This window comes from Corapipo altera, unplaced genomic scaffold, assembly GCF_003945725.1.
Source record: "Corapipo altera isolate COAL_440 unplaced genomic scaffold, ASM394572v1 50, whole genome shotgun sequence".
In the NCBI taxonomy this organism is placed as follows: Eukaryota; Metazoa; Chordata; class Aves; order Passeriformes; family Pipridae; genus Corapipo; species Corapipo altera.
The window spans coordinates 11,779,444-11,805,580 of record NW_020884889.1 but is presented as its reverse complement, the minus strand read 5'-3'; the positions used below and the strand labels follow the sequence as shown (position 1 = coordinate 11,805,580).

The 26,137-nt window shown below is 35.3% G+C and overlaps 1 protein-coding gene across 3 annotated transcripts in view; it reads left to right on the top strand.

Moving 5' to 3' along the window:
• The window catches only part of WDR72 (WD repeat domain 72), a 104,314-nt gene that overhangs the window by 10,636 nt on the left and 67,541 nt on the right, over positions 1–26,137 (top strand). For 2 of the 3 annotated variants that reach the window (XM_027644634.1, XM_027644633.1), the window contains exons 7-14: positions 330–449; positions 2,331–2,476; positions 2,834–2,930; positions 5,386–5,527; positions 5,820–6,065; positions 6,602–6,822; positions 8,107–8,302; positions 20,868–21,073. In XM_027644634.1, coding sequence (XP_027500435.1) covers positions 330–449; positions 2,331–2,476; positions 2,834–2,930; positions 5,386–5,527; positions 5,820–6,065; positions 6,602–6,822; positions 8,107–8,302; positions 20,868–21,073 — 1,374 coding nt within the window. Of the gene's footprint in view, positions 1–329; positions 450–2,330; positions 2,513–2,833; positions 2,931–5,385; positions 5,528–5,819; positions 6,066–6,601; positions 6,823–8,106; positions 8,303–20,867; positions 21,074–26,137 lie in introns of all 3 variants that reach the window. The other variant, XM_027644631.1, reaches the window with a different exon arrangement.

The window sequence follows — 26,137 nt, the reverse complement described above, 5'->3', positions numbered from 1 at the left end:
TGTAGCTAATTTTTTTTTTCACTACAGGACATTTTACCAGATACTTCTTAGAGCAGGTGCTGTTTATGACCTATCTTTAGTCCTTCTCCATGTTCATTATCACTTTAAGTGGGATCAGGGTCTAAACCACTCTGAATGTCTTCTCTTTGCACAGTAGTTGTGAACCCTGTTGTCTTTCTATCTCATTTTTAATTAAGAATTATATGCTGCTTTGAATTTTGAAAGTCTGTTAACAGAAAGTTCTTTTCAATGCATTGTTTCCAACCTAAAAGTAAAAGCTCAGCTATCTGGAATGAATCTTATGGCTTTTCTTCCTCTGTGCTGTAAAGGAGAGACAAAGTGTGTGTGAGAAGGAATCAAAATCTCTGGACTGTGTAAGTTGTCAAGCAGTTCGATTTTGTACTTACACAGAAAGGCTCCTTCTAGTTGTGTCCTCCATGTGCTGGCAGGTATGTTATTGAGCATTATACTTTCTCTTTAATTTTGTTAATAATTTTAAAAAGCTAGTATGTGGTTTTACATGAAGATACTTGTTTTTCTCCCTAACTTAGTGTTCACCAATTGTCAGATATAACAATGCCTGTAACCCTTCTCTGCTTATCTGAACTGCCTGAATGAGAGGAAGCTTTTACTTTTTATCAGTGTGTTTCTGCTTTAAAAGTTTAACACTAAATTGGCTGCATAGAAAGGAGATTACTTTAAGTATTAGGCAGTTTTAGAGTTCTTGGGTGCATTATAGTCCCCTCCACAAGGAGACAAATATGAAAAAAAACCCTGTTTAAGGATGACAGAAGTGATCACAGCTGGCAAGTCCTCGGTAACCAGGGACCTTTGTTTGTTGATAGAAGCCAGCAAAACTGAAGACCGTACACTATAGTGCTTCTTTGTGTAGCTCTAAGAAAATAACTAGCATTTAAAATAAGCTAATAACAGTTGCAGAGAATACACATTTAAATGCATTTAAACTGAAGTTTATTGTAAAAATTCTGTGTTTGTCTTTCCCGGTGTTATGAAATTTCATTTAAGCTTGAGGGCTTAGTTCAACATATGTAACTAATTCAAGCACCACTGCTGAGATTGGGTAGGGCAAAAATTTCACATACAACTTTGAATAATGTAATTGTAGGCTACTCTGGAGATGTCTCTTGGGCTACTTAAATGCTGTACAAAAGCACTTATAGGGAAATTTCATGTGTAGAATGGATAGGCTTTTCATGGAAAAATATCTGTAATGTGCATTGCTTTCTATTAGTTTCTGTAATGTTTTTCCACAAGAGGTGCATGTGTTTTGTAATATCTCCATTTGCCTAAGTCGTTTTTGATTTTCAACTTCTATGTTTCAACAAATGTAAGGAGTAATATCACGATCATATTTTAAATCAAAAGGTGTGTGGCAGGTAGCATAGGAGAAATACAGATGTGTGTTTGGAGTGGCTCAGTAAACTGACTTCTATAATAATGAAAATATAGAGGATATTAGCTAATGAATAGAAATTATCTATTAATAATTCATAGAAATTCTCATTCTGAGATCTATTTCCTCACACTGCTGGAAGAAATTATAAGAATGTGACTGTGAATATTCTCTCCATGAAGCCATAAGAACACAAACAAGAAGATAATATCACAGGTTGTCCTTGTCATATCATGTCTTGGCTGAAAATGGGAAGGTCTCATAGGAAGCAAACAAATCAATTTTTTTACCAGATCTAGAAACAAAAAAGAGAATTATTGCAAGGGGAATTACATGTTCTTTACTTTCAATTAATTTGTAAACAACCCCCCCAAATCACAAAAAACAACCCCCTCTCAAAAAACCTCCACAAACAGAAAAAACCCATGTGTCTTGCTCCCCAAAGAAGAAGAGAAAAAATTACATTGCTAAGATTTGTACTGTGATTATGTCAGCAGATAATCTTTTCAAGAATCAGGCAGAAGCATTTATACCTTCTGTTGAAGTCTTTAGTGTCATATTTATGTTCTAAATTCATTATCTACCTCTTTATAGGAAATTACCAGTCTACTAAATATTAATAATGAGTGCAATGCAAAAACAAAGTAAATCCCATCCAAAATCCCCTAATCTAACATAAGACCCTAATGCTGCTTTTTTTTTTTTTAATTGTCAGTTTCTTTAACTGTGAAATATATGGTTTGATTCTGCAGTAATTTTAGTATCAAAACTCTTTTGGCTTTAAAAGAATCAGTCCAGCTACAAAGAGTCAAGCTCATGTTGTGCAAACTGATCCATTGCCCCAAACCAGTTTAAATAAATGAAAATGAATGTGCCAGTACTGTTTGCTTATATTTTATTGTTTTTCTGAGCTTAGGTCTATGACTACTGTGATTTCTCCTTGCTTTGTACTGAGTTCTGTAAAAGTGGTCAGTGTTTTGCTGGTGGAGAAGTGCTGGCAGCTTACAGACTGATCATCTGGACAGAAGATGGCCACAGTTACATCTACCAGCTGCTGAACAGGTGGGCTCAGCTGGGAAATTCACACAAAAAGTTCAGGTACAAGATGAACTTTGGGAGGGTTACTATGGAAAATCTCTGCGTGTTGCAAATGATCAAAAACCAGAACAAAACCCCTTTGGCACTCAAAGATTTACCCGGAGTTTGACAGCCCTCACTCTTTGTTTGGCTCAGCAGGGGAGGCAGGAATAAGATTAGCCATGTAGAACTTGGGCAGCTGGTGCTGTGATTTCAAAAAGTCGCTTGTAATTACTTATTTGGTAACTTTTAATTGAACTTGTGAATCTTGGACGTTACTGTTCTGCTTTCTAAAACAAGATGACTTCCTAAAGCTTGTATTTTTTTTTCTTAATTATGCAGTGGGCTTTCTAAAAGCATATATCCTGCTGATGGGAAGGTGCTGAAAGAAACTGTTTATCCTCATTTACTCTGCTTTACTAGTATGAAGGAAAATAAGGTAAATTCATAACGATTTTCAGCGAGCTTTGAAAGTTGATTTGTCTGTTTGCAGTTACATGAATAATCCCTAAAAAATTGATGGATTCATCAACAGGTTTAATTGTTCTATGAAAACAATGATTAACACTTCATTTTAAAATCTTTACTTACAAACTTGAAGATGCTTATAGTGTATTTGGTCTTGGATTCTGGCTATATCTAGTTTTTTTCACAGGGGAAAAAAATGCCTTTATCTTCAACTATAAGTAGGATAACTGTTGAAATGGTCAATGTTTCTTTTTCTAACTCTGGCAAAAGAGCGTTTTTTTTTAAGGTAAAGGTGTGCTCTGTTTTAGAGCTTTAGCAACTTTGCTTTCAAATCCATAAAAAAAGAAAAATATAAAAAATAATAAATAAATGAACAAACCCAAAGAACAAAAAAAAAAACCCTCCATAAAATCAAAAGAACCAACCCACAAGCAAAATGTAAGCAAGTTACTCAGTTCTTATTTTATTAGGAAATACATATGTGTTCCTGTGTAACTACATGAATATGTTTCTTCCCTTGTGTATCCATCCTAAACCGAAGGGGTTTGGATAAAATCTGTGGCATTTTAACCAGAATAAACTATTGTCCTGAGCGTTCAGGGGCATAATGGCATTCCTGGCTTTGCTGCACTGTGTGAGGACTGACAGTACCCACAGTGCATAAAATCAGACACATGTGACTCTCTTCAGAACCCTGGGCTCTGCTTGGAGAAACCTCTAATGTTAAGAAAAGAGGAAGCTGAAAAAGCAGGTGATCTTTATACTTTTGTTGGAGAATTCGTATTTAGCAGAGCATGTCATACCAATTTCAAATTTAGAAGTTAGTGTGTAGACAAAGTATCTCAAATGGATTCAACTATTTTGGAAAAACCTGTATTTTGACTCATTTTTTAAGTAGTGCTTTGTGTGACCACAAAGGAATAGGTAAGTAGAACCAGTTGTGATTTAAAAAGTAGAAAATTGTTTATAGTTGGGAAGTTGTGAGGTGGTGGGCAGGAATGATATGGCAGGGCTTCCTTGGCAAAAAAATGAACCAAAAAAATACAACATATTATTCTGTGTAGCTTTGACTCTGGTTTTGTTGCTGAGTCTTATTGCTAATACTGTTTATGAACTTGTAACTGCTGGAAGATGTGAATTTAATTCCTACCTGAAGTTACATTAGTTTGTGTGTTTGTGTGACAGCTCAAGCAAGTCTTTAAACAGTTTCTGAAGATTTTTGTTTGTACCTGACTAAAACACTGTTAAGTACGTGCCTGTGTGAGGTTTTCTGGTGTTCTCTTTCTGTTGACAAATGTAGGCCCTTAGGAAGCGTTTTTGTTGTGTAATCCTCTGAAGCCTGACAGATCTAATTTTGACTTGAAGGGAAATAGCATAAACCATTCAGCTTTTTCCCCAAATGCTGTGATCTAAAATCAGATAGGGGATAACTGCTGAAGGATGCCAAAAGGTCAGGAAAGGTGAGGGAAAAGAAATAGCCAAAACACATGGCTTAGCAAATAATAGGGTTACAATGGTGGTAGAAAGTTCATATAGGCTTTCCCCAAAAAGTATGCTTAAAAAAAAATGTGACCTGCTCTTTTTTATATTTCTGCTTTAATATTTACTTACTACCTGAATGATTTTTGTAGCAGATTGCTGAGACAACAAAACTGCCTGTGTGATGATCTGTTTTGATCTCCATTCTGAGATTATAAACTGAACCACATTACAGTAAAGGTGGTTTTAGTGGAATTGACTCCCAAACTTCAATGTTGTAAATAAATATATCCAACATATGAGGTAGTTGTAGAGAGTGTTAAGATCACCCCCGAGCCTCTTTTTCTCCAGGCTAAACAATTCCAGCTCCCCCAGCTGCTCCTCATCACAATTGTGCTCCAGACCCTTCACCAGCTTCCTTGCTCTTTGGACTTACTCCAGCACCTCATGACCCACTGATGGTGTTATGAACTATTACCTATGGAAAAGCATAATTCTTACCTTTCCTTATTTGTAGTAATTCAAGGTGTGATGGTTGAGGTTCCATTGCATTTGTTGTGATGCACAAATTACCAGTGTTTCACTGCAGGTTTTTTTTGTCTGATCTTGATGATTACACTGCCATTTTTTTTTATATGCTGGTGATACTATTGATGGGTTCTCTATTTGGAGACAGTAAACCTGGGGAGAATTTCCATTCCAGCTTCCATTTGGGATGTAGGTTTAGCCAAGAGTACTGACTGGCAAAGCAGAGGTGACCTTTGAGAGGTTTGCACCAGGCAGGGTAGACTTGGTCTGAGCAGGACTTAGTGGCCGGTGAGAGATTAACCATAGTTTGTCTGATATTTCTACAGCTTTTGATGAAAAAGGCCTTTGCACTTGCAATTAATTATTACATGGATTTTATCAGCTCTTACAGAACATTGATTTGCTGTTCTTTTTGGCAGAGTTTTCCTTTTGTCATGGGCTTCATGAATGAAAGAAAAGAACCTTTCTATAAAGTTCTTTTTTCTGGTGAAGCTTCAGGAAGGATCACTTTGTGGCATGTTCCTGATGTCCCTGTGTCAACATATGATGGGTCACCAAAAGGTTTGGCACTTTTGGCACTTTGCTACCATCTTTTTCGTTATGTCTTGAGGTCAGTTTTCATGAAAACTGAAACTCTCATTAAAATCTTTTCACACTAGAAAGTGATGTTCATTTATTCATTGTGTGATGATTACCTGTAGTTGAAAGGAATAGCAGCTGCTGAATTTCCATCTCTAGACTGGAGAAAGGATAAGTTAGGGGAAGTGATAAAGAGATGAAAATGTGTATTTTGTTTTGTTTGAATTTTTATATTTTGTTTTACGTAAAAATCCTCTCTTGCCCCACCCTCTAGAGATCCCAATTACAGCAGTGTGGACTCTTCAGGATAATTTTGATAAACACCATTTGATGTCAGAAGGCATTATTGATCATCTTTGTGCATCTGAAGATGGAATTGAAGCTGCAATTGTCAGTTCCTCTGTGTACATATCTGGGCTTGATAAGCTTGTGTGTGGATGTGAAAATGGGAAAATTTTTGTAACTTTAGGTTTAAAAACTGTAAGAGCAAGACTTTTAGGGAACGTATCTTTGCTTAAAGGTAAGTTTAAACAATTTTGTTCAGATTCATCTCAGTGAAGCACAGAAGAGTACATCCTTCTGGCATCACCTCCATTGATCCCTCTAAAAATTCTCTGAAAAATAGGGCAGATGGTCAGAGATTGAATGAGGAAAATGGAAGATTATGGGGTTTTTTTTCCTCTGTAGCTGATCTACCAGATCCCAGCTTAGTAATACCAAGATGCTTTCTACTGTTAGGAGTCTGGGAATAGCTCTGGGGATGGAATCACCTGGAAGTGAGATGTTGCATGTCATGATTTGGGTGGTAGTTTTTGTAATTTGCTCTTTTAAAGATCATTCTACTGAAGGGAATACAAAGGATACATCTCAGTAGAGGAAGCTCAGGATATAGACCTTTGTCTTCCCTCTTAGGAGCAGGTCGAAAATTCTTTGCCTCCATGTAAAGGATTGTTGTATTTAGTCTTTTGAATATCCTGACTTTTAGGAAATAGACTGTAAAATGTGGAACCCCTACTCTTAAATAACAAAATTAATTTACGTACCATCTTGTTTCAGATAATCTACCTTATAAGGTTCTGAATGGTCATAGTAGCAGAGTCACTTGTTTGCTTTATCCACATGACAAATCAGTAAGATTTGATCCAAGCTGGCTGTTATCAGGGGACCAGGATTCTGTTGTGATCTGCTGGGATATGTTTACTGGAAACATCTTACACCAATTTAATCTGCAATCTGGTCCAGTGACAGAGCTCTTGCGATCTCCAGAAAACTACAGAGTAAGTAAAAGAATAATCAATGATGTCTTAAAAGAAAAAATATCTCTGTATACCTATCTTTGTGTGGGGGATGCATGTATATATATATGTAAGCAATTTATTCTTAATTTACACTCACCTAATTGCCTTCTTTGAAAGTTACCTTTAATTTCAGGGAGTTGGGTTCTTGCAAGTCTGTAACTTCAGTGACATTAAGTTGAAGGTCTTAACATTCTATTCACCATTTTTAGTGTCATGATTATCAACCTATATGTTAATCTGATTAAGTCCTACTTCGGAAGTTAAAAAGTGTACTCGGTAAGGCTAGGAGCTTGAAAACAGTAAGAAAAGATTAGATTAAAATACTACTGATCCAAAATGTATATGCTTTGTTTTGACTCCTGACACATCTTTGTGGTCCTTTGCATGTATGCTTTTGCATTATATGAGATTTAGAGTACTTTAAAGTTGTTTTCTAGTAGAATTTTTAAGTTGAGTTTAGGTGAAGATCTATTGTACTGAATGCTCTATGTAACTTTTCTGAACGTTCTGTCCAAGGGACTGGGGTTTCTACTTTTCTTCTCAGGAAGCCTATGAAGACATATTTGATGTGTATGATTGACTCAGTTTGCTCACAAGATAAAATACAGTAGTAAAAAAAAAATATTTTGCCACGACAAAAGTTTATAATGCTTTTAAGAGTCCTCTTAGTCCTTTTCCTGAAAACTGGGTAGGATTTAATGTCTTCTTGGGTAGTGCTTCAGTCTTCTTTAAAGAGCTGAATTTTTCCATAGGGGAATTTCCTCTGTATGTCACCAAAAATTACTTGCAGGAAGGGAAGGCTTTTCAGAATCAGGTCCATAGAGTGTAAAATGAATTTGAACTTACCCATTTTTTTGTTATAAATACATACTTTTGTCATAAGACCTGACATAATTTTATATCACATGAACAAGAGTTTGTTTTAAGGTAATTTTTTTGCAACTTTCTTATCTAGGACAACTGCTACTGTATATTTGGTTATATAATCACTGCTATGAGAGGCTAAATATTGTGAATAAATGGCATTTAAATTATTGTATTTAAAATATTGACAAATGGAAGAAGATTGTATGTTTTCCTGTTGGGAGATGAGCTGTACAACTGGCCTGGTGAAAACAAGTTGAAGATGTTGGCTGATTTTCTAAAATGAGTATGTTCTGGGAAAGAAATCTTTGGACAACTTTTTTTTTTTACTAGACTTGTTAAAGTGATGTGGTCAGGAATGTGGTTACAATGTTGGAACTGAAGTTTTCTGATTTGCAGGTAAAAGACCAGAGTATTGTGTGTTGTGTGTGCAATGATCACTCAGTAGCAATTCTACACCTTCAGAAGAGAGTGTGTCTCTTACATGCCAGAAAGCATCTGTCTCCTGTGAAGAAGATAAAATTTGACCCTGTTGAAAATCTGCTAATTGTTGGATGTGAAGACAATTCAGTTTATATTTGGGAAATTGAAACAGGTAATAACAGAGGGGTGTTCACTTCCCTAAAGATTTGTTTGTTTGTTATGTGGTGTTATATAAGCAGGACTTATAGAATACCAAAAGAGAAATACTAACACACTGAATATATTTATTGAAGACTTTAAATGTTTATATAAACAAGCAAGAAATAAAATTTTCTTGTGGTTTGATGTATAGTCTGAGTGAAATAGAAGAGCTTAAGTCAGATCCTGACGATCAGGGGTTTAGCTGACATGGCAATGAACTGAGTAGAATATTTCTGGAAGCTATAAATAAAAATGCAGGTTACACTCTTTAGTTATTAAAAAGAATGACATTTTCAGTTCTAACAGTCCCAAGTTGGAGCACAAAGTTCTGGTTTCTTCAGAAAAATCATAATCTGGGAAATCTTTTAACTTAACTGATAAACAGGTAATAGCAGAAGATAATTGCAAAGCTCACAACTGTGTAATCAGGAAAACTAAAGCTGAGTGTTTCAGGTTAAACTGTAGATTCCCAGGTGATTTGAGAGTGACATGCTGATTCACATGGGTAATAAATGTAGTTATTTGAACTTTGACAGACAGAACTATTAGAGGTTATAATGGTGCTGGACATTACAATACAGTGTTTTTATGCTATTCAGATCTGTGTGTTCTGAGAGAAAGTCCATCACGAGTCTGGAGCCACTGAAATGCACAACATATTAAAACTGTATCAAAACACAATTTAGCTAATGTAGCATTGAGATCACAATTTACTTTACAAGTTATTACACTGCCTAGACTGTCTGCTCTAGACAAAAATAGTCCCTTGTTTTAAAGTACAAAATACCTGCAGTTAATGAAGAACTTGGTAAAATGAGTGCAGCATAGATTACAAGCTGGTTGTGTTAGTAAACTCTTCAATATCATTGAGCTGGGATAGGAAATACCTTCTGCTATTTATTTTTTCCCAAATGTACCGAGTTGCTTCTTGAAATAAAAATGTTTAGAATAAAATTAAATTGAACTAATAATTATAGACAATTATAAACTCTGGGTTTACACTTTTTCCTACAACTACTCAAAAGTATGAAAGTATCCTACAAGTTTTTATATTTTTGCATTGTAATTTGAGATTTAAAAATTATTTAAACTTTTTTTCAAAAACATCAATAAAACTTTGAGAAGATGCAACCTTAGGAGACAGTTCAGTTGTATATAATGTTGTACTTATTTAATGTGATCTCTGAGTGATTTAATGTGATTGCTGAGTGAATATATGATGGTTTTGCATAGGATTTTAGCTCTAGCTGTGGTACTAGAAAAAAGAATACAATGCCAAACTGTCACGAGTAATACTAGACTCTCAGTTGGGGTACTTTAAACTTCTTATCTTGCTTTCATTTGTTGGGTTCTTTTCTGCATAACCTTGAATTCTGTGTTCTGGTAAATATGTAAGATTCATCTTATGTGTGTTCTACTGTTTCTGTAGATGCATAATATTAGTTTTTTGTGCATCTTCTCCAGTCAGGGGGGAGAACGGATTCTACCCTTCTGCTGAGTCCTCTTTCTGCAGTGTCTGTGGAAAAACTGTCTTGGGATCCTTCTTGCTGTCTTGTTGTTCCTCTAATCCCTTCATTTTACCAGGCTGTCAGCACATCTGCAGTACTAAAAGTTGTCTGGTGTTGGAGAAGGCCAGGTCTGCACTGCTCAGAAAGGTACCTTGCAGGATTAAGTGATACTTAGGAGTGTATACTCTTGAATTAACTGCTGACCAGAGGAATACTTTTATCCCTACAGTGTGGTGCAGGAGGATCTTTCTTAGTTAGAAACTAAAGAACAACACTCCCTTCACCACATCACCCCTGCCCCTGAAAAACCAAACAGAAAACCCCCAAGTGTATAAAAGAAGCATTTCTTTCCTAGATTTCTGGACAAAAAATATTGTGGAGAGAATTTAGTGATACCACAGTGTGTGCTGAACAGCATGGAAAATTATTTTGGCTCAGTTGTATAGGGGTGCTGAGCCAAAATGCAAATTTCTGCACTATAAGAACTAATAGTTTCTATCTTCATACAATACCCAAGGCAACCCAAGGCAGTTAAGGGGCTGGAAACAAAATTACACTTCAGATGCAACTTTATTTAGTGCAGCTGGATAGCTTTGCACAGAAGTACAGTGAATTCTTTGTAAATCAGTGAGATTTAATAGCATAGGACTGTAATGGTACCACAGAGAGAAAATTCAGAGTATATTTGGTCTGTCCTCTAGTCATAAAAATACTGCCTATTCCAACATTAAAGAGGAAGTAAAATTGATACCACTGCTCATATATATTACATATTCAGAAAGAATGGAGGTGGTTAAGTGTGGTTTTAAGTTTCTGTATCTTTTATTACAAAAGTATCATGGAAGAGTGAGTGCCATGATCACCACCTCTTTAAGAAAATCTGGAACACAAGAAAAAATGCCATTATTTGCTATACAGTAGTAATTAAAAGAATTTTTTTTTCTCTCCTAATATGCAATAGTGACTAAAAGATGCCATCTGGGGTGAATACCTGAGAAAGCCTAGTAGGGTACAACTGTGGTTACTTTAATGTTGAGTTACATCTGTGTTGCAGCAGAACACAAGAGGTTGTGGCACTGATCCTTGAAATTGGCCTGGCCCACACCAAGAGCTGTGCAGGTATTTCAGTGCCACTGGGGCAGCCAAAGCACTGGTCAGAGGTATCAGGAAGATGTGCACAACATCACAGCCCAACCTGTGCAGGAGCACAGCAGCCTTTCCTGATGATTTTCATCTACTGGCAAACAAACAGGCAACCAACCACACGTGGTACCACCTGTCTGTACAGTTACTTGTGAGCACGTCCCTGACTCAGTTAAATAGGACAAAAGTCTAAGTGGTAACCTTGTGCTTGAATTCCCTTATGGAAAGGGACATAAGACAGTTTTTGTTGTTTCTATAGTCAAAAAGTGTTTTTATTTCTTCTGGCTATGTAGTTAGCTTCCATCTAAAGCTTTGCCTCTTTAACTTCAAGTCAGTGGAGGACTTGATTTTGTGTCACTCATATATCACTGTTTGCAGTTAAAAAAACTAATCTGAGCAGTGTTCTTGTACTAAAGTTAATGGAGGACTGGGAAAAAAGCCAGTTTGTTTATAATTTCAGGCTGTGGATTAAGGAATTTCTATGAATATTTCAATATTTACACTGTTGTACAGTCAGCAATAATTCTGTTGAATTTGAAAGATGACTTTAGAAAAGTTTAGAGGCCTAGTACCATTTTAACTCCAAAACTTTCCTTCTACCAGGTTATTAATAGGTTGACCCCTTAAGAAGATTGAAGACTTCATTGTTCATAACAGTTTGTTGTCCAGTTTGCTGTGACAGAGGCTGACATGCTTTTACAGAAAAGCATTCTGAAGGCTTAAAAATGTTTATCTCTTAGCGGGCTTTCATAATAGGACTTTTACACTTTATGGAGTGGGAGGAACTTTGTCTCACAAATTAAAATCTAAGACAGTACTATTTCATATATAATAACTTGTACCCTCTTTTCATGAGATTCCTTTGACCGTGTATAATAATATCTTTGGCAAAGTTTTCTGAGTACAATAGGCTGCATGTATTCCAAATAAATAGGCATTTCTGCATAGTTTATGCTGAAATGTTAAATATCAACAGCATAGTTGAATTCAAGAGGAATTTAAGTCAGTATCTTTTTCCTAGTGACTACAAGGTGTGGGGGGAGCAAAGCTAATTACCTGCTGCTCTTACTGGTCTAGAATAGATAAATTTAATCCCATCCTTTTATTCCTTTGATTTGCACAGCAAAGTAAAATTATTCTATTCTAAGTTTAAATGTTCTTATTGCACCTGCATGTGGGTAATAACAGAGAAAACAGTACAGAAGCCGTGAATTAATATCTGTGTAGTTTAATTTATTTTGCCTAAATTTTAATATATGGATATGGCAACTTTCCATTACAGTGGAATATCTTTCCATGACAATGAATATTGATCTAATATTACATTCAGAATATTAATATAACATGTGTACAGGATATGTTGGAAACCTGTGTGCTAGAAGACAAATACGAAAATCAATAACAAATTTTATTCTAATTAAAGTGCAGAATATTTCTTCCAATAGCCACCACTTGAAATCTACTTCAGTAAGGAAATTAGCTGTTACCTGTATTGCTTTTACATTTCCCTAACTGGTTGGTATCTTTGCCTTTTAAAAAGGTAAATATCAGTACGATAAGATGTAGTAATAAAAGGATCAATGGATTTTTTTCTTGCTCTATACAGCACATGGCAACATGTCCACCAAGCTACCTTTATATCAAACATGTATTGAGAATGCTATTTTAAATCTATCAATTTTTTCCTCAATCTCCCTTACTCAGAGGTAGCAACCTTCATTTATCAGAGATACATTATTTTTCAATTAGTACTAGTTTAATATGAATTTATTCCCTGATGTTCATAATACTTGCAGAATAAATCATCTACCAATTTCCTGTTATTTTCTTTTACCTTAGGAGTCTTGTTCTGTTTTATTGTGTTATGATGTGTTTAGTTTGAGTTTAAAGTCAAAATAACATCACTTAATAGAACTTCAGTTTATCATTCAATTATCATAATACATATTTAGCTTCGTACTGGCTACATTGTGTTTTTCATACTCACCCGGGGAATGCAAACTTCTTACATGTTGGTAGCTCCAACATGGAAAAAAAAAGTTGAAACATGCCTAAAGCGTATTTCTGCTGAGGCCAGATCTCCTGAATAGTCAAAACTAACTGTTTGCTAACAATTCTTACTAGAAAAGGTCAAAATAATCAGTAAATAATAGACAATTACTAAAGAAATATCTATATAATATTGTTTATCCACACTGTTTAATGTATATTGCTTTCTTTTTGTGCTCTACTTGAATCCCTTTTTGAATATATTATTTTTTTTGTATTTTGCCATGTTGATTTTCACAGTATCTGCCTGCTTTGTAACAATAGTTATGTCCTTCTCCTATTAAGTGCAGAAGCATTCAAGTTGTCTTGGCTTCTGACTTCTGCATCTAAACAAAGCAGGAATCCTGAGACGGCAGTGCTTTTTATAGAATTATTATTAGAGCACTCCAGGTGTTATGTAATTTTAGAAAACATATTTTAATGTATACAGTGTACCAGAGGTTTGTGTCAGAGTACCTGCTACCTCAATTCAGAGATTTTCTTTGCTATTACTACCTGTTTTTGCAGACATAACATTAGTTTGATACTCCTGTGTTTAGCTTGGGTGTTTTAGTGGAGATAAGTGAAAGACCATCACTTCCACTCGCTGTGATAGGATTGACTCTATGTAAGTCATCATATTGAATGGTCTGAATTGACCCCCCTTGCTTGAGCAAGAATAAGCAACAGTTCTTCCAGTAAAACTGTTGTTGTAGTGGGAACAGGGGCTCAGCACTGACAGTGTATTTCACAGAAGTCCAGTGTTCAGCTTTGAGTCCATACTATAAGGCATGAAGTTGTTCTGAAACACCTGTGTTTTGTGACTTAAATAAGAATGATAAATGGCTTGAAACACTTCTGCTGGGAAAGGAAAAAAATCATACTGCCTTAAGATAGCTGTCAAGCATTTAGATGCTACAACAGGTACTATCAATAGTAGTATTGATAGAAGATATCAATAAAACAAACTAGGCTTTTAATGAGACTGTCAGCCCTCATAAAATATGCAGTGTCTAACATTAATCAAATCCATCAGTATGATCACTGAAACAATCTTTATAAAAATAGAGAAGAGTTCAAAAATACTTTGAAAGTATGTTTTCATTGTGTTAATGTCACATTGTGAAATTTAAATGTTGCATAAAACCTCTGCTGTTGCAGAAGTATGTTTGCTGTGGGGGAAATGAAATTACTCTGCAGATAGTGATGTTATAGATCAAACCTTTGATCATATTGATGGTCGAACATGCTGGAAGATTTTCAAACACTGCTTAGAGATAATTTGTGTGTACTGTACATGCTCCAGTATTTTTATAATTGGTGCCAATAGCAAAAGTCTTCTAAACCTCTGGTAAACAGCAAGTATCACTTGAGTTGCAGAATTCATGGGGGGTTGTTTTGGTTTGCTTGACCTTTTTTCCAAGTAAACCTTCATTTAGTATGTCTGACAACCTTTCTCATCTCATAAAGAAATTAGTAATTAAACTGTTTAGAAAACTAAGGCTTAGATTTCACCAGGTGGCTGTGAGGAAATAAGTTGTACAGTTTCATTAAAACTTAGAACTCTATCCAAGAAAATTCATTTGCTACTAAGATTTATGCCTACTTGACTGTAGAAGCAACAAAACTTTTTGTATTTGGGAAAATGCTCTAATTTAACTCTTCTGTTCTCAAGTTATGATCTGACCTTCTACATTAATAGTCAGGGCAGACAACAGTGAGTTGATCTTGTTTTCTCTCGCCCTCTACCTTCATGGTCAAGAGGCATCCTCAGAGTAAGGGAGGACCTGAAGGGAGAGAGTTGAGCTGGGTATGCACTATTGAACTGAGACAAGATAATTTCCTAGGCCAAGAGTACTAGACCATCACACAACTGACACAATGCAACATTAAACAATTTCTGGTTTAGACCATCTTTCTCTAAGAAAGCAGCTCTGAAGAAATTCAAGCTATGATGCAAATGATATCATGCAATAAGATGGAAGGTTGCCATTTTACTGTAGTTTCTCTGCATGTGTTATGTTGTCACTTAAATCCCTTTCTAAAAGACATTAAGGATGAGGAACTGTTAGTTTGCATGTTTTGAAAACATGGTTTATTCCAAGTAAGGCTTAAGCTTGAATATATATGTGGAAGTTTAACATTTGAGTTTGGGTGTTTTTTGTTTTAATTTGTCAGCCTTAAGCTAAAACTTAACTAATGTTTTACCTCCTTTTTTTATTTTTTTTTATTGCATCTTTTATTTTATATGTGTAAGCCTTAGGTCAGTCTGTAGCTTACACTTGAATATTTCATAGCTCTCTAAATTTGAGTCATCATTCAGTAAATACTTATTGATGTAGAATAATAAAAGGTAGTGGAGCTTGGAAAAGTCTGGGGGGGGGGGGGGGAAGCGGTCTCATCCTTTGCCCAGTCTTTTATACTGACAAGAGTTGGGTACCTTTCTACTCATGTGTGCATACACACACATACATTTATGTACTTTACATATACTAGGTGGAACAGGTATGGAATTTAGCTGCATGTGTCTGTTCAAAAGGATGTGTTCCCTCCAGCTCATAGTTGATCTTCATTCTTATTTTATTGTTAATAATGAAGTAAGATTATATATATACTTTTAAGAAGTGGAAATGAAGACTGATAACACGTCTGACTGCACTGACTATAGTATGTACCAGGGAGCGTTTTCATTCCAGACACTAAGGGACAGATTCTCATTCTCATTCCATGTTTCAGACTTTAAAAAAGGAGTAGACAGAAGCTGCTCATGTATCATCCAAGTTCAGATGCAATTTCTTGCATTCAGCCCAGTTTAGCACATTTACTGTGTCTAAGCAATTCCTGCTTACAGGATTATTGTTCTTTACTCTTTGGAATAGTTTAGATGGAGTCTGTGAGAGAACAGGGGAGTTTTCATGTCCTTTCTTTTGGGGTGTTGTGCCTACATCAGAAATCTTGAAATGATGACTGGCTGCATGGGGGAATTGGTCTTTTTACCTATGTATGTAAACCAGCATTATAAGTTACATTTCAGTTGTTTTCTTTGTGTTGTTCTTCATTGCTTTCTTCAACTGAAGGATAGTCTGACAGTAGCTTGCCAATACTATTCTGAAAGTGGATATTCTGAAGAATGTCAAGAACACACAGACTTGGACATGACAGAAATCTCCCAAATGCAAAAATCACTAAGGATGGTCTACCAGGAGACTCTGGGTGCTCCTGTATACAGAGCTGTAGTCACAGAGCATCTTCATTATTAATCTATTACTACACGTAAAACATGCTTTTAAATATTACTAGCTTTTAATAGGCTGGTTCTTGTACAATCTATCCCATTTCTGTTTGCTAGATGGCATTTTACTATTGTCTTGATATTAGTTGGAATATATATTTTTACTTAATGCAATGTTTGTTCCATCTGTTTTGGGCCACTTGATTTTTTAGAGTGGTGGCACTAGAAATTAGGAGAAATTTTTCAAGCAAAGTGCTTGTCCACTGTCTTGGAGCAAGACTGCAGAATTGTAAAATTGTTTTTTTAGCAAGGGACATGAAATTTCTGTATACCTTACTCTAACAGCAGAGGAGAAAGTGTGTAGGAGGGTTTTTTCAGATTAAATAGATATTTATGGAAAGGAAAATCTTGACAGAAAATAAAACAACTAGTGTTACAGATGATACTTGTTTTGAAAGGTGAGTTTTCTATTTTGGCTGCTAGAAAAGAGAAGGATTTGTTCTTGACCATGTACTCTTTTTAAATCAATTCAGAAATAATTTCTCATTCCCAGATCACTGTTATGCTGTAAGATTCAGCTGTTACTGGGTCACAGCAGCACAGAAGTACTGAGGATTTTTGATACTTCTGCTGTGACAGCAAACAGAAAGCACTGGAGCCTGATGATGTGACAGGCCATGTGATGGCAGTGAATTCCTTGTCTAGAGGCAGGAGAATATGTGTGACCTCCCCAATAAAAATGCATCATTCAGTGGGAGCAGAACCCAGAGAACTGTGTGGACAGCACTAACACCAAGAGACACAATTTGTACTACTTGGTCCAGAGGAAGAATAAGATGTTGTAACAGTCTCTAACCAGTCACATCTGGTGGTCCAAAGCTGCCCAGGAGAGTGAAATACTCCACTCTTGTCTGTTCCTGAGACTTGGTTGCCATGGTCACAGCTTTAGAGATAAAGACTTTCTTTTCCTGTATTTTGTATGTATAGTAGGGGGTCAGAGCAGTGGTGTTGCTGCTGTACAGACACCCTTATCTTTTCTCCTTCATCCATTGTTGTTTTATACTCTCCAACTGAGATCTTTGGGTTCATTTGTGTTTAAAATACTTCAAGTTTGAGAGTTGTCTTTATTCCTGTTCCGTTTGCTGTACTCTCATGTACAGGCTTTGTTTTTTCTTACTCTTCATTATTTTCCCCTAAAATCAAAGACATCTTATTCCTAACAAATAACTGTTTCTGAGCAATAGCTGCTGTGCCCCAGTGTTCTTCTGACTGTTTACAGTGGTCAGAAAGTCTTTGTCATATACACAGGCTTCTCATTCCTTCCCCCTCACCCACCTCCCTTTTGTGTCTCTGAAAGATGTATTCAGAAATCACAGAATACAGGGCTCTTCCTTTATTTTGACTCTGCCACCTACTCGCTTAATAAATGAGTATTTTGGGCTCTTTACGGTGATAATAATATAAATACTTTATAATACTTTCATAATCACCCACTCCCTTCATACATATTTTGCTATGCACTTAGTGCTATTTTATTACAGGTCCAGCTGTACACACAAACCTCTACAAGTAGATGCACACATATAGAGAATGTGATTAGGCATTATATGCATGTATATACATGGTTTTTTTTAAGAAAGTAACCATCTTCTGGAAGGTGCTTCTTAAAAGGGATTTGAGACAACATGATATATAAATTATTTAAAGATGTAAATCTGAGTTTTTCAAATTGATTTTATAATATAATGTTCTGTCAGTAAGAAACCAAGCTGGTTGTCCAGGGCAGTTTCTATTCAATGTTTCTCTCTATAAATATGCCTTAAAAATAAAAATTAAAAACCCAAACTGATTGTAACTCCTCTATGTGAGAGGCCAAATATGAACCCAGAAGGGATTTTTCAGTTGATGTTAATTTTCTCTTCTCCAGACTACTCATAAAAAATGGTGTTGCAATGGCATTGTCCCCACCACTGACAGTCAGAAAGGAGTTTGGTTGTAGCAGAAGTGTTCAGTAACCCAACCACCTGCTTGGTGGTTTCTCAGTTTGCATCCATAAATCTATAATATATAGAAGCAGATCTGTCATCTGTTTAAATAAGATGTGTATGTGTAAAATATATGAAATATCAATTTGCTTTCATGTTTATCAAGAATACCTGTATATTCCATTCAGATGGTGAAATTCTGCTGTCCCCTTTTTATGTAACTTACCACTCATTCTGATCTGTTTCTTTTTCTGTCCATTAAATTCTTTTTCTTCAACCAGAAGGTGAAAATTTGTCTCTGAAGCTGTTGCCAGGGAAAAGCTCTGATATATGGAAAATAACACAAGGCTTAAATATATTTTAATTTTTACTCCTATGTGTATATGTACCCACAGGAGGATACAAAGTCAGACAAATCTTCATTTTTGTTGGAAACATAGTTTTATTCTCTTTTCCCACTGTAGTATGAAAGCCTTAACTAAATTGTATTCTTTTATACATCCCCATGATTCTCCCACAGAATGATCTGAGAGGGATGACTGGTGGTGAGGGATGACTTGTGCATCTGGAGCTTGCAAAACCTGTTTTGAAGTTCTCTCTAAAGTTAAAGACTGTGTATAACCAGGTCTTTGAAATTTAACGCCATCCCCCCCAAATCCTTGCATTTATCAAAAATTTATTGCAATTTCTGCCTTCGATCCTTGTCTATAAAAACAACAGGATATCTGTAATTTCACAGGGAAATTATGGTAATAGTCTTTCTGAAGCACTCGAGGACTCTGGCAGTGAGTTGCCCTGACAAAAGTGTTACAGAAAAGGAGTCTGGATATATATAAATATGTACATACATACAAATATCCCCTGCATGGTGAACTCTCCGGAGACGGTGGTAGAGAAAGCTTGGTCTCCACACTTGACAGTAGGGAGAACAACTAATTCTTCAGTGAACTTTATCTTTTGCTCTGAATAATCCAGGGAGTTCTGTGGGGAAACAAGGCATGCTTCCATCTTTACAGTTTAGATTACGTGTATTAAGAGGCCAAAATAATATTAGCTAAGTGACTGTTATTTCCAAACTTCTTAACTTTTCAAACACTACAATACTTTTAAGAATGTGTTTGCTCTTGTCTGGTGTGAACTGCTTAATCCTCCTTTATAGGCATCTACTAAGAGTTCTTGTGTTCCTGAAATACTGAAATGTTGCAGTCTTGGGATCTTTAGAGCCAGTGTTGTCTTTCAAGTATTTGTAGACAGTCTAACTATGAAGATCTTTGGGCAACTTACTTTCCTTTCAGTAAATATCCAGTTCTGTAATGGTCCTTCTACTGGCTGCAAGTGCTGGGGAAGGATTAAGAAAATTAAGAAAACTTAAGAAAAACAACTGCTGATCCTTATTTTTTTTCAGTGTAATATTACAGCAACCTATGGCATTTTTGAAGGGGACAGACAATCAGTTGCCTTTTTTTTTCCTCTGCTCTGAATTCAAAGACTCTGTCATATGAGTAGCAGAGGTGATGCTACAGTGAACAGAAATGGATGAGTTTCAGAGAAATAATTTCAGATAAAGAGATTTTATACACACATATACACACAAACACTTATTGTGTGAGATCCCTCAATCCCAGTCCAATATTTTTAGCAGGTGTTACTGATAGAACTTCAGTGTTACACATTTTTTTTCTTGTAGCAGCGAACGGGAAAATTCATGTTGTATTACTTGAGGGTAGAAAGAATTCAAACTTAAGGGAAAAACATTTCACATTGTAGCTGATATTTAATACTTGAAAAATCCTTCAGATGTACTCTATCTCTGATATTTATAGGAAACATGCTATTTCAGCAATTTCTTTTAATTCCTGTAGGAAATGTGCAGTATATAATAGTAGCTCATTTCAAAGACATTTAATCTCAGTTTAGATATCTTTAATGGGAGTTACAAATAAAGCACTATTACTAAAATTATTACTAAATAAATTTTTACTAAAATAATATAACTGTATAGCAGCTGGAGGAATCAAATTCCCTAAAGCCACACAAGAGATGATACAGTCTCTGAAACATTGAATTCAAATCCCTAATGACTGAGCTACATGTATATTTGGGTGTTTACAAACTGTCTTTACCTCTGACACTTTTAGGAATGGAATGAAAAAAATTGAACTTTGTCTTGCTATTTGTAATCTAGAACACTAGAGGACAGCACTAAAATATTACATAAATGTGTTATTGTTTACACTGTTAATGATATAGGTGCTCTGAGAGGGCTTTGTGAGAAGAAAACCAATTACTCTTTTGAACAGTTTGGGCAAGTGGTATTTTTGTGAATATTCTTGGCTCCCTTTGAAAACTGTATCTCACTTCATGCACATAAAATATCTGGAGTTGCTTTTGATCTGAAACAAAGTTTTGTTGCAGTGATTTCCTTAGACATTAAGCTTTTTTTTTTTTTTAATGCTGTAGAATAGATCCTTGTGCAAAATTATATTTTTAAATGATGAGGAATTAATTGCCTCACTTGTAAATGTTTTGTGATTTATTTACTCACATGAAGCGTGCTGTGTTAATACTATGATCCTTCCACAGAGATATGGTATACTGTAGTTCCCTGAAAAAGTTACAGCCTCTCCTGTGTTTCTCCAGGCACACTGGAACGACATGAAACAGGTGAAACAGCGAGAGCAATTCTTGCTGCTATTGAAGATTCCGAATACTTAGTGGCAGATGCTCCACTTCCCATATCTCAAGAGTCAAAAAGAAATAAGAATTCTGGATACAAACACTCGAGTTCCTATAAGCATAGCATGGGCCCTTACAACTTTATTCATGCAGAAAAATCTTCAGATAAGGTAAGAAGGAAAAGTAGAACGTTTCTCAAGAGTCATGAGTTGTTATCCAAATTCTTTACCCTTAAGCCCTCACTGATATATAGCTGTGTGTAAGTGCCATGTGGCTTGGGTTTAAGTTTATAAAGGCTTCTTCTGACTGGCTCAGTTTTTATGCCTTCAACAACCTCATTTCATAAAGAAATACCACTTTGTAATCAATGTATTTTGGGAATTCTGTTCTCTTCAATAAACAGAGGAAGTCATGTCTGCTTTCCTCAACCCTCAATGTAGATAGAAACTATTTTCCCACAAGTAACGAAAATGAAAAATGCTTTCCCTCAACTCACGTGTGGAAACAGACTTGAGGATGGTCTCTGGCCTTTTTCTGACTTTATTAATTGTAGTAAATGAAGTACTGGATATTTCAAAACTGTCTGATAAAGTACAGCTTAATCTAAGTCCTAGTTCTTGAATTATCTGGTCTTTTCTTCATTGTATCTACAAATTTACGCATAACATTGAGTTTATAACGATTGTAGTTTAACTCTTAATATTTCTTTGACCTTTTACTAACCTTAGTCTGATTTCTAAAGTTCTTTTTGATCCCATTTTCTGAAAAGTCTTATTAGAGTGAAATCCTGCTGAGCATGTTGTGGGGCAGATGGTGCACTAGTTGGCCATTGACACAGAATCTGATCTCCCTGTTTATTAAAAGGAATAGTTTCTTCTTTCCTTTTTAAATAGAAACAAAGGCAAAAAGTTTTGGGAGTTGCTTGGAGTGAAGTTTTAGGCATATCTGTTAAAACAAAAATTGCATGGATTTAACAAAGTGGCTGGAAAGAAAATGTACTGCTTATGGAACATGGGAAAATAGTTTTTTGTCAATTTTTAAGTGTGGAGTTTAACCTGCTTTGGGAATTATCATGATCTTAAATGAGAAGAAATATCACAGTAGGCAACAGTGGAATTGTAATAATTTTTAGTGCTTTTCTTGATCAAATATTCATTTTGGCTGCTCTGATTTCTCAATACAATATTCCATATTCTTGTTTAAATGTTCATTAATTATCTTTTCCAAGTGAAAATGTTTTATTGAGAATGTTATTGATGTCTTTTAGACTTTTCTTGTCAAAATACTTTCTTGGCTTTTTTTAATTTCCCTTTTTTTTTTTTTGTCATTATAGACCTGTTAGGTTAGTCTAATTTTGTAATAAATTAAGTTCTGTGCTTGGGAAACAACTTTTCATTCATCAAAAATGTGTCACCCATTGCATCCAGAGCTACTTCCCCTTCAATCTGCATTAGAGAAGGTTCTGTAGATTGGTGTGGGAGATGCTGGAGGCTAAATATGTATCTAGTGTAGCTGAACCTGGGAAGAATATAACAATGGACATCCCCTTAATGCTATTCCAGAAACCCAACACAGGCTGCACAAACGGAGTGTGGAGCTCTGCAGCTTTTTTTAACCCTGTTTTGTTTTTGCTGAAATGAAGGCTTGTTATGAACTCTACTGTTTTTCTCAGTTTTTCTGCAGGAAACTTTTTTTGTGTTTTTCAAAAAGTACTGTATGGACTCTTTTGAATTCTTGTATTTTAACATCTTGAAATAGACTGTGGAAATTGAGATCCCATGAAATAACTGAGAGGACCGTGGGTATCAGCCTTCAACATTCCATACCACATTCATAAAAGCATATAATTAGCATACAGATGAAACTATCATGAAACTCTCAGATTATAAAAGGTTAATATAGAATGAGTATTTCATTATAAATTTCCTTCCTTCGCAAATTGTGTATTAGAAATTTAACAACATACTAAATTGTTAATAACATTTCTATCAAAAACCCCCGACATCATCAATTTTCGCCTGTTTTAAGAACTCAATTTCAGAAGATTTATGTAACAGAAAAAATGAAGGGGTAGCTATTCTGTCCTCCTGGCATTGTACTTGTGAATGATCCTTTTGTACAATGAGATGATCCACGTGAAGGCTGCAAGTAATATTCAGCATTTCTTCTTACTCCTTATTATTACGTTGTTTTACCATTCCTATTATATTTAAGGCAAAAGAGGACTTCCAAAATAATGGTCTCTCTCCACTCAATCCTAAGAAAAAAGGTATCCTCACATAGTAGTCCAGCTTCAAAGACTTTCTTTCAAAACATTTGCCATCATGTAAATCACAGATACAAAGGCAGAATGTTTTGATTTCATGGTGTTTTGACCATTTTAATTCTTTTATTGTGCAGCACGTGCCAGTGGGAGTACCAATAACAGATGACTGTGACAAATGCAGTTAACACAAGATCCATATTAATGTTGTCAAATCCCCCTGATATATTTAAACAGATTTTAATTATTTTTAATGTCGAAAGAGCCCCAAATATACAGCTTAATAGTTCTTCAAGAAAGCTTTACTTAATACGTGAATGTAAAACCTCTCATAAAAATGAAACTTTTATATTGGCCTTAGTCATTGACGTAGGGTATTCATCAAGTCAGCAATTTGTGTGGCAAAGTGCCATTTGAATAGTGTATTGTTAGAATACTTATGGTCCACTTGACAAGGGCTCTTGCTGTAAATAGTGCAATTTGACTCCAGCTGTTAAAGAGTGGCTTTGACAGCAGCCAAATAGAATGGAGATGCTTTACTGCACCGCAGAAAAATCAATATTGGGTTCTTGTTCATAGTAACCTGTTTTTTCTTTTTTTTTTCCCCCAGATTTATACAAGACTATCTAGAGTTCATTTGTGAAAGTTTAAATATTATTTTGAAAGTGAGGCTGTTTTATTTTCAGAGTAATGTTGGTGATGAATGGTGCTCGTGTTTAGTTAAAAAGATAGTACTTTGTGGAAATACACTAATGTGATAATGCAGTATTTTTTCAACTCTCAGTTTATTGGGATGGATATTAGGATGTGGGTGCATAAGTTGTGTAATGAATGACAAAAAAATCTTTTCTTCCTCTTAGTTTTTTTTTCTTTTTATAGTGCCGCTGCAGTATCCCTGTCAATTTTCTGACTATAGGGGTTTTTTTAAAGCAGATTTCTTTGTTGTTCTCCCTGTAACAACCCCCACAGATGTTGACTATCTGTAGTGCCATTGTAGATTTTCCTGGAGCATAGTCTTGCTAGTGCTGAACAGTTTTCCAGCAGCATTCAGTGACACGAGGTTGCTATGATACCTGGCCAGTAGCAATAGGTATTGAATCACTGCTCTTAATTACAATAGACTACACACTAGACTCTGTGCTCATGGTGTTTATATGGAACCAGCTCTCATTATACCTTTAAGTCATAGTTATATTTGAAAATTGGAGCTGTGTGAAAAGCTGATTTTAAAAGAAAAATTGAAATGCTTCAGTGCGTCCTATGAAGATTTCATTGATGCACGTAAAAAGCTGGATGTGTCTGGGAATTGTTTTCCTGATGTTCCAGAAATCTTTCATGTTAGAAAGTTTCCTAGCTTTTCAGCTTCAATAATTTGGATATAGATGTGTGTTTTTCACACACTAATATTTTTAGTGATTTCAGTAATGTAATTAGAATCTTCTGTGTAAAAATGTTGGAGGAAGAGCAGCTTCTAAAACCTGCCAATAGTTGCTAATACTTGAACTCTTGAATTATGCTACTGGAGACCTACATTAGAAAAGGGAAATTTTTACTGTGTATCTAAGAAAAGACAAAGATGGGGGGAGAAACGTATTTATTTATATGTGAACTTTTGTAGGAGTGTTAGGTATATGTATTGCTTGATATATAAACCCAGCAATTTCTTAAAATACCCAGTATTAATAGTTCTAAAGAACTTGGTATTCACTTAAATAATAGCATACATAGCTACCCTAAAAAAAATATGTAAAGTCAAGAATGCGCAGAAGATTTAAATAATAAAATAAATATCTATTTTGTTGCTGCACAGAATAAGTAAGAGACAAATGAAGACTGTAGGACAATAGTGGTTATTTGTTTTAGTATAGCAAAGGAAGCAATTTGAAAATAAAATTGTTATTGGAAGCCTGGAAAATCACTACTAGTTAAATCTTACTGATGGAAAAATTGGTAGAAAAATGGAAATGAGATACAAGCACAAATACAAAATAATACTTAGCAAATAGGAAATCAAGAATGGTACCATAAACAATGGTGTTGTAGGCATGGATTCCTTTAATTTCTTTCCTTTTATAATATTTAGAGCATTGTTATAGGGAATTACAGATCTTGATCATTTCTGTGAAGTGGATTATTAAGAACAAAGCAAAAGACAAAACGGATATTTCTCCTTGAAGTTGGTAACCTTATGTTGTTGCTTCCAGGATATTTCTTTTTTTTTTTTTCTGGAACCAATATTCAGTAGCTTTATTTAGTAGTATATTAAGTAAGTGTAATAGGAAAATGAGTGAAGAAAAAAAGAACTTGATATGTACAGATATATTTTTTTCTCTATAATTCAGTTGTAAAGCATTTCAGTACTACATTTCCTGTGAAATTTCACAGTTAAGTATTTTATCAAGGCACCAGAGTAGCAACATAACTACAGTGAAGCAATAGCTTCAGAGTTGCGAGATTAAATTTGTACCAGTTAAAAGGAATCCTGATCCTGAGAGCTGTTGATAGCTTTGACCACATACCTTCTCTGATGAAAGTTACTGTAGTTTTTGAAATGGTCCACCAAGTCAAGAGTTTGTTGGTTTGTGTTTTTTCCATTGATCACCTCAAAGCAAAATGGAAGCATAAAGTTGCCATCGTGATCTTGTAGCACATTTTAATCTTGTACATGAGGCTGGCAATCAACACAGGCTGACAGAAATCTGATAATAAGCCTTAACTATTTATTTAAAGGCTTCTGGCCCTGTTTCTATATACATTTACAAGCTTTTCTTCTCTTACTATACTGAAGGTGACTGACTTAAATTTTTTTTTTCCCTACCTAGACAACTAATTGAACTGTGTGATAAAGCTAAAGAAGGTGCTGAGGTGTCCTACTAGAAATAAATCTGAGGTCAATGTCAGCAGTCCTTGTGAATTAGTCCATGTTGAGGGATGATTTTTGAAGCTAATCCAGCTATTGCTGTCATCTTTG